The 14,370-nt window shown below is 41.7% G+C and overlaps 1 protein-coding gene across 7 annotated transcripts in view; it reads right to left on the bottom strand.

The window, feature by feature from the left end:
- Exoc1 (exocyst complex component 1) overlaps nt 1-8,407 on the bottom strand; it is a 44,829-nt gene extending 36,422 nt beyond the window's left edge. For 4 of the 7 annotated variants that reach the window (XM_013350805.2, XM_026785096.1, XM_013350806.2 and 1 more), the window contains exons 1-5: nt 8,289-8,407; nt 6,938-7,071; nt 4,337-4,467; nt 3,633-3,792; nt 1,030-1,050 (exon numbers count right to left, since the gene is read on the bottom strand). In XM_013350805.2, coding sequence (XP_013206259.1) covers nt 1,030-1,050; nt 3,633-3,792; nt 4,337-4,467; nt 6,938-7,061 — 436 coding nt within the window. In that variant the 5' untranslated portion in view covers nt 7,062-7,071; nt 8,289-8,407. The remainder of the gene's footprint in view (nt 1-1,029; nt 1,051-3,632; nt 3,793-4,336; nt 4,468-6,937; nt 7,072-8,288) is intronic. The other 3 variants (XM_026785095.1, XM_013350807.2, XM_013350809.2) reach the window with 1 other exon arrangement.
- Between the last annotated feature and the right edge of the window lie 5,963 nt (nt 8,408-14,370).

Here is a 14,370-nt window from a genome sequence, read left to right as displayed (position 1 = left end):
TGAAGTGAGAGGCATGTGTATTATCCACAAAAAATAGCAAATATTGAAAATACTGACTGCATTTTGTTATTTGTTTAACAACAACAAATTTGTTAAACAATTTTTTTTCCTTTTTGTTGTTATTGTTTAAAAACTTCGCATGCCTAGATGAAACAGCTAAAGAGAGACTACGAAATTTCCTTACTAATTCCAGTGAGGGAACACAAAGTGGTGACCTGAAGTCAGAACACTGCACAGTTTCCATGCTTCCAAACAAGTACCGAGAGGTCAAATCTGAAGTGCTTTCTAGATCAACACCTCGATTCACTTTGGGGAAAGGAACACACTGAGTGTGTGAGCATCTTGTACAAAGTTTGATAGAGGTAAAATAAACAATCACTGATAACCCTAACTATAGCTTTACAGAAAGCCACCGATTTTCTAGCCTGATTGAGACAGGTATTAAATCACAATGTCTGGATGCTATTAGTGTTTGTTATTTTACATGAAAATGAATACTTTCATTCAGCATGGCTTGAAATCTTTGTCTCAGAACAAAAACACACTAAATCCAAGTGAGATAAGTATTGACTCTGAAGAAGACAGTACGTTAGATGGATTTAGTTATATATGGGGGGGGGTGTTAAAATTTCTGGTACATGCAATTTACAGATTACAGTACAGAAATGTTTCTAGAGAGGCATTGCCATGTTCCTTGTCTTTTCAATGAGGCCATTTAGTTCACTGTGCAAATGCAGAACTATCAGATGTGACTCCATATTAAGCACTAGAGGGCTGAGACTCCCTAAATCACCCAACACAGTGCCTCACGCTAACGTGAAAAATAAACAAAGCTACTCTAACAGCATTTCCTCCTCCTGAGTCAGTGCTTTGGAAGCTAATAAGGAATAGTACTATTACTTTTATTACTCTGTGGATTTTGTAATAAATTTATCCTTGTACACACTCCACAAAATATGCAACCATTAGCATACAACAGAGGCAAGTAATACATACACATGGAATAGAGGAAGAACAGGTGTTACGCACCTTCTGTAACTTTAGGCAGTTCTGGAGAGTAAAAGGTACGAGAGAAGCAGAGGAAAGTAAGCAAAGAATATTAGCTGGGTAGAAAAGTATACAGATTTAAAACTTTTAACTACTACCCATATCTCATTTGATTTCACACTCAACGGGTTCTCAGGGCAGCATCAAAATCAACCACAGCGGACAGATCCTAAGAAGCTTAACCTCTTTTTTTTTTTTCTCTCCCTCCTCCGAAGCTTAACCTCTTGCTCGTTTGTCGTACTCACTGTCTAACTGTCTAAGTGTCTTTCCGTATCCTCGGTCTTTGAGAAACAGTTCTGACTAGTCCTTGAAGAAGAGAAATGGGAGACGAAATCATCTCCTGGGCAGTGTTTTTAGGTCAGCTGTGACTCATGCATGTAGTGTGGTTACTTTCACTCAAGGCCCAAGCTTTGCCAGGACACTCCCCCACAAAGGATTAGTCACGAAACACTGTTTCAAAGAATAAGACTGAGGCAAGAAACAAATACAGGAGACAGCAGTGCAGGCAGGCATTCAAAGGTCAAGTGGGAGATTATTTAAAAACCTAGATGCAAGTCAAAGCACAAAAAAGACAAAAAAAAAAGCAACAACAAAAAACAGAAAAAACTTCCCTCTCTGTCTGGAAAACCCCTGCGTTCAATTGCCATTTATTAAAAACTACAAAAGTTGCTGCCACTGCTGCATGAACAGTTACAACAGTATCAACTTACTTGGATGATTATTTAGCTCCTCAAGTGAGGAGACATTTACTAATAAAACATATCACTTTAAAATATATATTAGGAATAAATAACATCTAGAAACACATATTTGAAAACAGAATGACAAGCTTTTCAATGAATGGCTCAATCATCAGAATATTCTTGCCTCAATTGGTAAAACAAACAAAACTCCTAAAGTCATTCAAAGCAAATGGATCTGTAATTGAATGCAATAAATATTATAAAATCCTAGGGAGTCATTTCTTCAACACACCTGCAGTCAGACCCTGGTGACATGGCAGCCCCTTGATGCTCCTAACCTAGGCCAGTGTCTCAGTGGCTTCTTAGGATCTGACAGACAGGAGCATTTGCCAGTTCCAAGCACCACGGCTTGAGAGTAAGATTGCTGGGAAAGAAAAATCTACTTGAAAGGAGAAAGGTCCACAGGCAAATAAAAACAGATCTAAATAAAACAAAAGAAGCAAGTGGCTAGATAAATGGCTTGCTTCAAACTGTATCTTAAATTACTGAGTACTGGGCCAGACAGTGGTTTGGCAGTTTTAGATGCTTGCCTGGTGACCTGAATTCAAACTCTGGAAGCCATATACACATGGAAGGAAGAACTCTACAACACGGTCCTCTGCCTTCCACACAGGTGTCACGGGATAACATGTTCTCCTTCCAACAAACACATGAATAAAGCTTTCATGAGGAAGGTGAGACAGGAGGACTGCCATGAGTTCAAAGTCAGCCCGGAATTCACTACACAGTAAATTCCAAGCTAGCCTGGGTTTCATAGCGGGATTCTGTCTCAAAACAATAAAACGGCAGTTTTCTTCGGGATAAAGAGTACTGTACAAACTGCATCCAAGGGGAATTAAGAACCATTTCCATACAAAGCTTACACCCTTAGGAAAGAAACTTGCAGAGAATGAAATCTCACTGCACATTTTAATACTTCAGAGCAGAGGTTGTCCTGAGACCCAGAACAGCCCATAGGAACATTTGCAAAGGCAGATGAATGACAAATACCCCATCGACCTCTTGTCTAAGGATTCTGTGTTGCTAAGATGAAAGGAAGTTTGTTGAACATTTGCTATACACCTGTAATATCTACAATAACCATAGGTAGATATTATCATCATCATCTCTATTTTAATAGAGAATTTAAGCTGGGGCAGTGTAAAGCCAGAACTGTGTTAGTTATTACATCTACTGCTAGCCATGAACGTACTGCTGTGGGGGGCATTTACCCCACAGCTGTTTAAAATAAGAAAGGGCAGGAACCTTAATAAACAAAAGTCTGGAGTAAGTATTTAGTAATATAGTAAATGTTTGGACTGAATTCATTGTATGAAAAAAAATGTTATGAAACATAAGTGTAAATTTTGCTATTTAAAGAAAATTAAGTATTTAGAGAAAAAAGTCTAGAAGAATATATACCAAAATTTTAACAGTAGTTATCTCCAAGGAATATATTTATAAGTGAATATTTCTTAAGTATTGAGATTGAATCCAGTGTCCCAGCACATGCTACCAATGAGCTGTATCTCTAGCCATCAGTATTTATTTTCAGACAGGGTCTCACTAAGCTGCCCAATAGCCTCACTCTGGAGTTGAGGCAGGTCTTGAATCTGTAATCCTGCTGCCTTAACCTCCCAAGTGGCTGGGATTACTGGGCTGTCTCACGAAGCCCAGGTTTATGAGTGAATTTGCTTTTTAAATTTAATATATCAATATCCTATAACTGCACACACACAATGTCTTCAATAAGACATTTTTAATGACATATTATGAAGTAAATTCAGTATCCTAATTCCTTGAAATAACACCAGATTATACAATTCATTTAAGGATATACTTGACCATGCATAAAAACTTTACCTTCCAAAAGCTGTGAGCTAACATTGACAAAATCAATTTTCTTGCGGAGATAGCGCTGATTCAGTTTCCAAATGCACGAGATGAATGCATTCTTTTCAGCAGTGCTGCTGGCAACCCACTTATAGATTTTTTCAAAATGTAAATCAAATTCGGGACTTTCCTAGAACAAAAAAATGTAGAAATATATTGATTTTGATCAATTAGCAAAATTCATTATTAATATAAAATCTATTTAAAAATTAAGAATGGAAGCTGTTCTGGGGGGGGGGACAAAAAAAAGACCAACTAAAAATATTGTTTACATGGCTGGGGATGTAGCTGAGTGGTAGAACTCTTGTCTCACAGGTCCAAGAGCCTGGCTTCAATTACTACTACTACCACCACCACACTACTACTACTACTACACACACACACACACACACACACACACACACACACACACACACACATATCAACCGAATGATTTGAAGTGCTTAGACAATATAATATATAGCAAGATCGGACAAACAACAACATCCCACAGTGGACTCTTTCTCCCTGTGCCCTTAAAGTCTAGGGGTGAAAGGAGAGGATATACACTTAGTGACATTGTGCTCAGCGTCCCTGTAGTAACATGACAATCGTGGATAGCTCAAGGTAGCTCTCATTTCCTCTTTTTAAGCTGCTTATAAAGCTTTAGTTATTAGGGACAATGAAAAACGTACTTTGATGGCGTCTTTGGCGTCTACCACAGCCAGGTCGCGAAGGGCCCAAGCAATCTGCCTTTTGTAGAAATCGCCCTTGTCAGACTTCTTGACTTTGACCACCTTCACCTGCACTGGGCGCTCAGTTGTCACTGTGGAACGAAACACACAACCGTTAGCAGCTTCAGTCACCCCTCATTCTTCACCCACTCACTGCGAATGTGACTTCGGCTGCCTCAAATAACTGCACTAAAATAAGTGCAACAGTCTGTAATAAGTCAACTGAGGAATTCGCAGAATCCTAAAGGAAGCATCTACATCAGACTATAAGGTAGAAGGCAGACAGAGGCCTCGAGGCTCCAGACCTGTGTTAAAGGGTGTAGGAGGGAAATCTAGTGACTGACATGTATGAGTGCAGAGGCCGGGAAGAGCCTAACGCCATCACAAAGAACAGCAGTAAGAAATCAATACAGGCAGCACAGAGCAATGCAAGGTGGACAGAACTCAAGTCCCCACAAAGACGGGTGCTCAGCTCCTCAAGCAGTCCATCTGCGGCAGTGGGGGCTGCGGCAAGAGAAAAAGCATGCTCTAATTTCTAGTTTCAAAAATGACTCTGACAACAGAATAGAGTTTGGATTTAGAATGAACTCTGATACATTTGAAAAGTAAGTGGTGTTCCAAACAACAACAATGAACAAACAAAACCCCAAATACTCTTAAAAATCTTATATACCAAAATGGACTAAAGCAATGGTTCTCACCTGGGGGTTGAATGACCCTTTCACAGGGGTCACCTAAGACCATTGGGAAACACAGATATTTACATTATGATTCATAACAGTAGCAAAAATACAGTTATTTAATTTTAATCACATAAGACATTTACATTATGATTCATAACAGTAGCAAAAATACAGTTATTTAATTTTAATCACATAAGACATTTACATTATGATTCATAACAGTAGCAAAAGTACAGTTAGGAAGTAGCTATGTAATAATTTTATGGATGGGTCACCACAACGCAAGGTTTAATATAAATTAAAGGGTTGCAGCATCAGGAAGGTTGGGAACCACTGGCCTAAGGCATATTTGGAAAACATTCCTATTAAGCTACACTTGCTAAGCAAAAATTTGCCATACCCACACTCCCCCAAACAAGTCCAGCAGTTCAACCTGCTTCTCCTGCCAAGTTTTAAGGAAAAAAATAACTTCAAACACAACTATTCTAGTGAGAAAACAAGGCATGTGCCCTGATTTACTTAATAACTGTGGTGAAAACGTCAAAGGAAGCAAGGGGAAAACTGCATATAGATAAGGAACATGGATATCTATCCAGATAGTAATAATAATTAAAAAATTGTTCAAAACCATATAAGGACAACCAATCCAATAGGAAAACGAGCAAAGGGCATATGTGGTAAACTTCACAGGTAAAGTAAATGGCTATAAATTCATGAAAAGGTACTCAACCGCATCATTAATTAGGAAGGTGCATTTTGAAACCACAATGAGATACTAGGTCTCTCCTGCCATCCTGGCAACAATTGGTCTGTCAGAAACAACTGTTGATTAAGGCAGAACACAAGAAAACCACACTGCTGTGGTAGTGAAAAGGAAAAATCCCTTCTTTTATTTATTTATTTATTGAAAAAAAGGGAAAAAAAAAGTTTCTGCCTCCTCCCAGCCTCCCATTTCCCTCCCCCTCCTCCCACCCTTCTCCCCCTGGAAAATCCCTTCTTAAAATAATTCATAGCAGAATAGACTCCACATCTAAGTATCTGCTTTAAAATAATTCTGGCGTATATGGCAGAAGACAAGCACAAACACATTCACAGATGAGCTGTCGAAACACAAAGCCTAGAAAGAAACCTACTGTGCACCCTATAGGACCGGTATGGCGACGACAGGACACACCCAGTGGGACATTAGGACACACCCAGTGGGACATTAGGACACACCCAGTGGGACATTAGGACACACCCAGTGGGACATGCCACTGCAGTGACTATGAAGGGATCAGAGCCTTGTGAAAGAACAAAAACCAAACTTATGGCCAGCCAGCTGTGGTAGCAGACTGCTGAGACAGGTGGATCTCTGGAGCTCCAGGCCAGTCCAGTCTATGCAGCAAATTCTAGGCTAGCCAGTGTAACACAGTGAGAGCCTATCTCAGAAAGTAAAACAATAAAAAAACTCCAAAACAAAACAAGATTCCCATGAACAAACTGTTGAATGGGAGGGGGGTCACGAAGAATTATAATTCAATTCATTAAAAGTTTAAAGACAAGCAAAACTAAATTCTCTATAGTTTGCAATTATACACGGGGAACGTGATGAGAGTCAGGAAAGCAAACACCTGTTGCTGGAACGCAGAACGGGGTGAAGAAGGCACATCAGGGATAACGGAGCTGTCATCTCGTTCCCCCTACTTGTCATCTACCTTAGATACAAGCTATAGAATTTTTCTTACATCCACTCAATATTCAATAAAAACAAAGATTAACTGGTCATTTCAATCATTTTCACCAGCCACAGAAACAATGAAGACATTTTTTAAAGAAAGGAATGGCCCTCAGGACTGAAGGAGTACCAAGCACACCTCTGTGCTCACTAACTGCCCACCTGTGGCACACAGAAAACAGTTCTTTTTCTTCTTGCCCGCTTTGCAGACATTCACGATGCTCAGCAGGCGCTCGTCGCTCGGTGTGAAGATATCTCTCTGTAGTGCGTGCTTGATGGCTGTCATCTTTCCTCAGCTGAAAAACATTTAGGATAATGAGCACCGAGCTCATTATCAAAATCACCCTCACAAACTGCTCCGTCTACGACTCAAATGATAAATTATTAATAAATACTATAAATATATAGTAAGTTAACATATATATATATATATATATATATATACATACATCATAAAAGCTTGAGTCTATAAGTTTGGAAATGAAATCAGGAAAACCAGTACCAGTATTGTCAAAGTCAAAAAAATCTTTCCAAGTGTTCAACAACACATACATACACACACAGACAGACAAATAATCATACTTACACACATGTCCATACACACACATACAGGTTTCTGTGTTAGGTACTTAACAAAAAACCTCTTGATGTTTTACTTCAACAGTCAAAATTAGTCGAAAGAACAATTAATATTGGCCAACGCTCACCATACTAAAGACTCAGAGCATGGTAAGCGGTAAAACAAGAGAGGGTTGGTCGCAACTCGTACTGGAATTAAGACATAACTCAACAAATATTGTTATTTGTTAAGTGCCAGGCAGGACTCTGGGGTATAGTGGAGAATCTGACAGGCATGAATGGGATGACGTAACTACGTGACAGTTGTCTTCGGAGCTAGTAATGAATGAACTTTGCAGTGTTTACAGAACGTTTCAGTTTGCCAGCAAGTAAATTAACAGTGGCCTGTACAGCTATTTCCCCAAGTCTAAAACCCATGCCCAGACCCCAGGTTTTTAGACCTTTGTTCTCTAAAACCCCAAGCCTGCATGGTACAGAGGCGGCTAATCACTGTTCATCGTGGGGCTCGGCTGGGTCATCATTACACTATGTGTCTGCAAATGCATTCGTGGGTCGGGCCATCTACTGCAGAGACATCTCAACAGGGAGAGCTGTCATCCTGAAGAGAGAGCCCGGTCTCTCCCTCCACTGTTCCGCCCATTCGGGACAGATTTTATTTTATTTTATTTTTTGCCAAACTAGCGTGGCCTGGGCGAGAAGGACGTGACATGGCTTCCATAGGCCCAAATCAACATGTCCTTATAAATCTCTTAAATGCACGACCCTGTCTCTGCGCAGTTTCCTCTTCTGGGTGACAGCAAGCGGGCAGGACGCATCCCCGGAGCGGAGCAAGGTGGGCCTGGTCACCAGGGAGCGGCGGACTCGGCGAGGACCGAACAGCGCCTCCAATGAGGCCACCACCTCCAGGACCGCGGGTCTCCGGCGGGAAGCTTACCGCGAGGCCGCTCCGCGGAGGCGGGAGCTCCGAGTCCGACACTGGACGGGCGCCGGCAGCGACAGCCGCTGTGAAGCGCTTCTCATTGAGCAGGGATGAGGAGCGACCAGAACCCGCCACTTCCCGTATCCGCTCACGTGACTGGCCCGCATCGGAAGTTGACCCTGTAGGGACGGAAGTGGAGGTTGTGGAGGAAAAGGTGCCAGCCAATGGACGTGGAAGAGGCGGGACGCGACGGGGCCGGTAGTGCTGTGGGCGTTGAAGGGCAGGGGCGGCGCTTGTAGTCGCATAGGACGGTAGTTCTGAATTTGTGACTGTCCAAGCCACCCTTTTTTCAGGGTCCCATGTCAGCTATCCTGCACATCAGATATTTACGTCATGATTCGTAACAGTAGCAAAATTACAGTTATGAAGGAGCAACGAAAATAATATTATGGCTGGGGAGAGGGCGGGGTTCTCCACAACATAAGGAACTGTATTAAAGGGTCTCAGCATTAGGAAGGTTCAGAGCCGCTGGAACAGAGCAACTGGAGGAGCTGATATGGTGGTATTTCCTTTTCTCTACAAGTACCCATTTTGGTCATTGTGCCACTTCATTCGAGAGCTCATCAAATGTTTTCTCCTTGGCGTTTGGGTTGTTAAACCCTGTTAACTCTGGAATTTTGGGATCAGAGTTTGAGAGTGAGCACTTCTGTGACTAAAGTCGGAATCTATGAAAGTGGAACCTATACATCATTAATGCCCTTCGTTTCTTCCGGTAAAGGACCATGGCACTTAGGAACTTGATATTCTAACAGGATTATGCAGACTTACTTATTGGGCGCTTTTTGGAAATTGTATCCTCCCTGGCTCACATAGGATATTGAGCCAGAATCTTCACTTTAAGATGATGCTTGTTTCAGTGTGAGAGGCGTGAACTATACCAGGATTTCGGGCTGTAAAGTGATTCATTTAGGCTACGTCCCTGGCAAGGGTTGAGTGCCTGGATCTTTGATTCCAAAGGGAACTCACCAAGGCCAGCTGGCCTGGGTCTGAAAAAGCATGGGATAAAACCGGACTTGCTGAACATAGCGGTCAATGAGGACTACTGAGAACTCAAGAACAATGGCAATGGGTTTTTGATCCTACTGCACATACTGGCTTTGTGGGAGCCTAGGCAGTTTGGATGCTCACCTTACTAGACCTGGATGGAGGTGGGTGGTCCTTGGACTTCCCACAGGTCAGGGAACCCTGATTGCTCTTCGAGCTGACGAGGGAGGGGGACTTGATCAGGGGAAGGGGAGGGAAATGGGAGGCGGTGGCGGGGAGGAGGCAGAAATCTTTAATAAATAAAAATAAATAAAAAAATAAAAACTATACTGTTTAACACACACACACACACACACACACACACACACACACACACACGGCCGTTCAAACATGAATCCTATCCCCGCACTAGTTCACAGTGAGGAAGGACTCAATTGTGAAAGAGGGATAACAAACTCTACCAGAATGGCTTTGTTAAGAAAATGACAGAGGTCATTCTAATGCCCCACGTTATTCTATTAGCATAAAATTATGACAGTGTGATGGTTTTACTAGGAATGACTCTCTTCGGCTCATATGCTTGGTCATTGGGGAGTGGCACTGCTTGACAAGGATTAGGAGTTGTGGCCCTATTGGAGGAAGTTTGTCATTGGGGGTGGACGTGAGGCTTTCAAATGTTCAAGCCAGGCCCAGGGTCTCTCTCTTCCTGCTGCCTGCCAGTCCAGGTGTAGGACTCTCGGCTCCTTCTCCAACACCATGTCTGCTTGCATGCCGTCGTGCTCCCCTCCATGATGACAATGGGCTAAACCTCTGAACCTGTAAGCAAGCACATATTAGGTGTAATCCTTGATAGGAGTTGCTGTTTGTGGCGTCTCTTCCCAGCAATAGAACACTGACTAAGACAGGCAGTGTCCATGGATTTTGTAGTTCTGCCTGCACCCTCAGGGTGCTGTAAAAGGGATTTGTAGGTTGCAGTAATGATGATCAGGGACGCTATAGTTTTAGAGGTTGTGAACATTGGCAGAATTAGGGAGAGAAAAGATGACTTCATGTCACTTCTTCCTGTATATAAAAATGAATAATAATGTGTATTTTTTACAAGCTCTACTGAATGGAAAGTTGCCCCAGGGGTCATTAATATACCTAAGAGCTATCCCAGAGTGAGAATAACAACCAGCCAGGTAGTGTCCTGTGACAACCCATCTGTGAGCCAGAATCCAATTCTTTATTCTGTATTTGATTCTGTAAAGGACTCCTATGTGACTGTAGAGGGGAAAGCAGAAGAGATGTCCGGGTTATGAACGTAAACTACGAAGGAGTCTGAACTACACCTTGACATTGCTTGTGTTTTCTGAACCTGCTCAGCTTGATTCCATGCCATCTCCATACTTTGGCAGGTTGGCTCTGAACCTGTGAGCCCGTGAGTTTGAGGAACTAATAGTACATCCAGCTCATGCTAGTTGACTCTTACTTTCCCAGTACAGAATGATTCTCCGCTTCAGAAAGCATGTCTCGCAGAAGAGTAGGGACTTCTCTTCTGTGTAGCTGGTCTTCCTGTAGTTTTCTGGAGATTTCCCACAGTGCTTTTATGCATCACAGATCCAAGTCTTCAGATCTATTGAGGCAAATGGTCTGGTATTAGGGCAGCTTCTATGACATCCCTTCCGGGCAACATGGGCACGTGGTGAGTATTCTAACTTTGTGTGACGTTTAATCCAACATCCTTCCTTCTGGGAAACAGTCTGGTCACTCTTCTTCATTCTTCACGGAGTGACTTCATTCTGACATCCCTGCTTCCCTTCCTTCTAACTCTCAGCACCTATTCGGTCCTGTACAAGTATCTTGACCTCATTGGCATAGGTCATCATCTGGTCAGGGAGCACAAGGCTGTGTTAGAACTTACTCCACCGGTCCTTGCCGAAACTTTGAATGGCAAACTAGCTGATGTCTTCTGCTTTCTTCTGTACAGCCTTACAACTGTATTTATTCTTCTGATCTAAAGCTCTCAATATTTATTCTCACATACATTCCACTTGACCCTATTGGTGCACACTAGCCCATGTTATGAAGTATCTTTTGATTTAGCATAGTTCAGTGGTTCTCGACATCAGATGACTATTTTTTTTGTGAAAAAATAAATTTATATTTAGTCCTCTCATAAAAATGGAGATGGAACAATTTACGTATAAAACAGTTAACCTCATGCCTCCCTAATGAAGAGACAAGACTTTTCTCTTAGTGGCTAAGTCATGAGTCAACCTACAGGAAATGAAATTCACCAGAAAAGGAGAACAATGTGTCAATATTTTGGGGGATAATTTAAATGGGCAAAAAATAAACATCCAGGAAATAAGGGCCAGAGTCAGTCAAAGGGGGTGAGCAAGACCTTGACCCAGAAACAGTTTTTCCATCAGAAGATTCTTTCCCAATCCTCTCAAGAGGAATGCTACTCTGCAAGTTCCTATCATCGGTGCAGATGACTATTTTTATTTTTTACTCCTTGAGGGACATTTGACAATGTTGAGACTTTTTTGGTTGTTATTACTGAAAGAGATCTGCTGACATCTAGTGGTTAGACGGCAGAGTAGGTGCTAACTCATATATAACACTAAGACTAGCTCTTCTCAACAAAGGCCTATCTATCCCCAAATGCCCCAATTGTCCAAAGTGAGAAACCTCGGCCCTGGTTCTCTCTAGAACAGGGGTTGCAATGTCTCACAGAGTCTGTGCTGTGGTAGCTTGGTTTTGAAGTCAAGGCAGTGGGGAAGGGATGTGAAGGAAATAAAATTATATTATGAAGCAATTTTCCTTGCAACATTTCCAGACATGGGGAGATTGCTCTTTGTTCTCAGGAAAGAGACTGTTGTCACCGAGGGTGAAAAAATTGAGGGTTTAAGAATGTGATGTCTATACAATGTCCCCATTCTAGATTTCAAAGACCCATTCCTTTTCTATTAGGGCCTTGGCTTTGATGTAGAAGATATTCCCAGGCGATTCACTTAGATTTTCTTGAACTTCTGTTTCTTTTATGTTTAAATACGGGGCCTAGGTTTCATCATAGTCTGCAGAGTGCTTCCTCTGCTCTAGAGGCCTTCGGGCTTTTGTCCTGAGCTCTGATTTTGTGGCAATTTATGAGAATCTTAGAGATTTGTCTTAAAATTCTGAACAAGTTAAAAAAAGAGAAGTGTTTTCTGTTGGCTTCCCCTCCTACTGGTCACTATTTCACCACTTACCACCGCATGCAACTGGAGAGCTGAATCGTGCAGGTATTCCAAGCCATGGTGGCATTGTCGGCAATATGACATGCCAGGGTGTGAGAGAGGCCAGCTGTTGTCATATCATTACTGTGAAGCTCTGACTGTCCTGGAACTCACAATGTAGATGAAGCTGACCTTGAACTCAAAGAGATCCCCCTTCCTCTGCCTCCAGAGTGCTGGGATTAAAGACATACATAACTACACCTGACTGCATTTTAGTCACCGTTATGGGTAGAGTTTGGTGGTGCTTTTAAGTACATCTATTCTGCAGAGTCACATACCTGTAATCCCAGCACTCTGTAGGCTGAGGCAGCCAGACCTCTGTGAGTTCAAGGTTAGGCCGATATATAGAGTGAGACCCTATCTCAGGAAAAAAAGTATAGTGATAGCATTTAAAATATTGTGTGATGTTACCATCACTCACTTCAGAACTGTCCTTATTTTTGCCAAACTGAGACTCTGTGTTCAACAAACAATAATTTCACTTCTCCTTCTTACCCCAAGCTGACAGCAGCGGTTTACAGTCATGTTCCCTCCCTTCTCACTCGAATCTAGCTGCACATATGATATTCCAAGAGGATTTTTGGGGGTACAGAATTTTATAAATATTGTTGTTAGCTAAATATTATTTATTCAACCCTATAATATCTGGAAAGTAATTATGTTAACTAATAATATACTGACCCAAATTTTTTCCCAGAAAGCAAAGATGTTTGCTCACAGTCTTGGTTTGATCCCCTGGTAAGTGGAGTGTACTTCCCCATTTCATGGTTTTGGTTTGGCTTGCTTGTTTTGACCAATGGGGTTGCTAATGGACTTGATATGAACCGAAGTTTGAAATTTCCTTGAAAACTAGGCTTGTCCTTCATGTCTTTGGTCATGTGTAAACCCTTGGATCTTACAATACTAAAAATCAATTTGTCATCATTATGATATTTAGACATTGATGAATAGAGAAAAGGTGTAAGTATGTGTTCTATTTCTCTTTTCTAATAGGAGCTGCCCTGCAAATGACAGCATAGAAGGGGGACATCTCCAGGGGAAAAAATCCCAAATATTAAGTGAAGGAGGTGTGACAGAGCCAAAAAACAAAATAAAGTTGAGGATTTCTTGAAATATATCTCTCTTATAAAGAGATCTAGAAGGCTAGGAAACAGCTTGAAGTTACCCACATGTATAGCATGTGGTCCAGACACCTAGCCAAAGAACCCCAGAATAATGAGCCCCCAAATGGACAGGGTTTAATGATTAATGGCTTCCTTAAAACTTAGGGCCAACCTGAAAAACCCAAATATGTATTCCTAAGCAAAAACATAAGATTCTTTGCTTCTAATTATCTACTTCTACCCCCAATGAGGGTGTGCTGAAGCCTTCCCTATTTTCTCCTGTTCCCTGTTTCATTTTTACACAGTAATTTATTTTATTAATCGTCCAATATTAGGTACTTGAACTCATCTAAAAATTTTGCAAACAACACATGCCTGCTCATATGTCATTTTGTAGCTCCTCCAACATGGATACATCTTTGGGATCACCACATTTAAAAGTACATATGTACGCCCATGCACGCGCGCGCGCACACACACACACACACACACAGTTTGAAAAAAAATGTCAACTTTCTCTCTCAGGCAGTAATAAACCCAAGAACTTTTTATTTTTTATGTCAACGAAATACTATCAATATTTTGGGTTTCCCTCTAAGACAAGAAATGAGCTCATCAGCCGGGCGGTGGTGGCGCACGCCTTTAATCCCAGCACTCGGGAGGCAGAGGCAGGCGGATCTCTGTGAGTTC

Source organism: Microtus ochrogaster, linkage group LG1 (genome assembly GCF_000317375.1).
Source record: "Microtus ochrogaster isolate Prairie Vole_2 linkage group LG1, MicOch1.0, whole genome shotgun sequence".
NCBI lineage: Eukaryota > Metazoa > Chordata > Mammalia > Rodentia > Cricetidae > Microtus > Microtus ochrogaster.
Note: the sequence above shows the minus strand (reverse complement) of the source record. Positions and strands in the feature narration are given on the sequence as shown.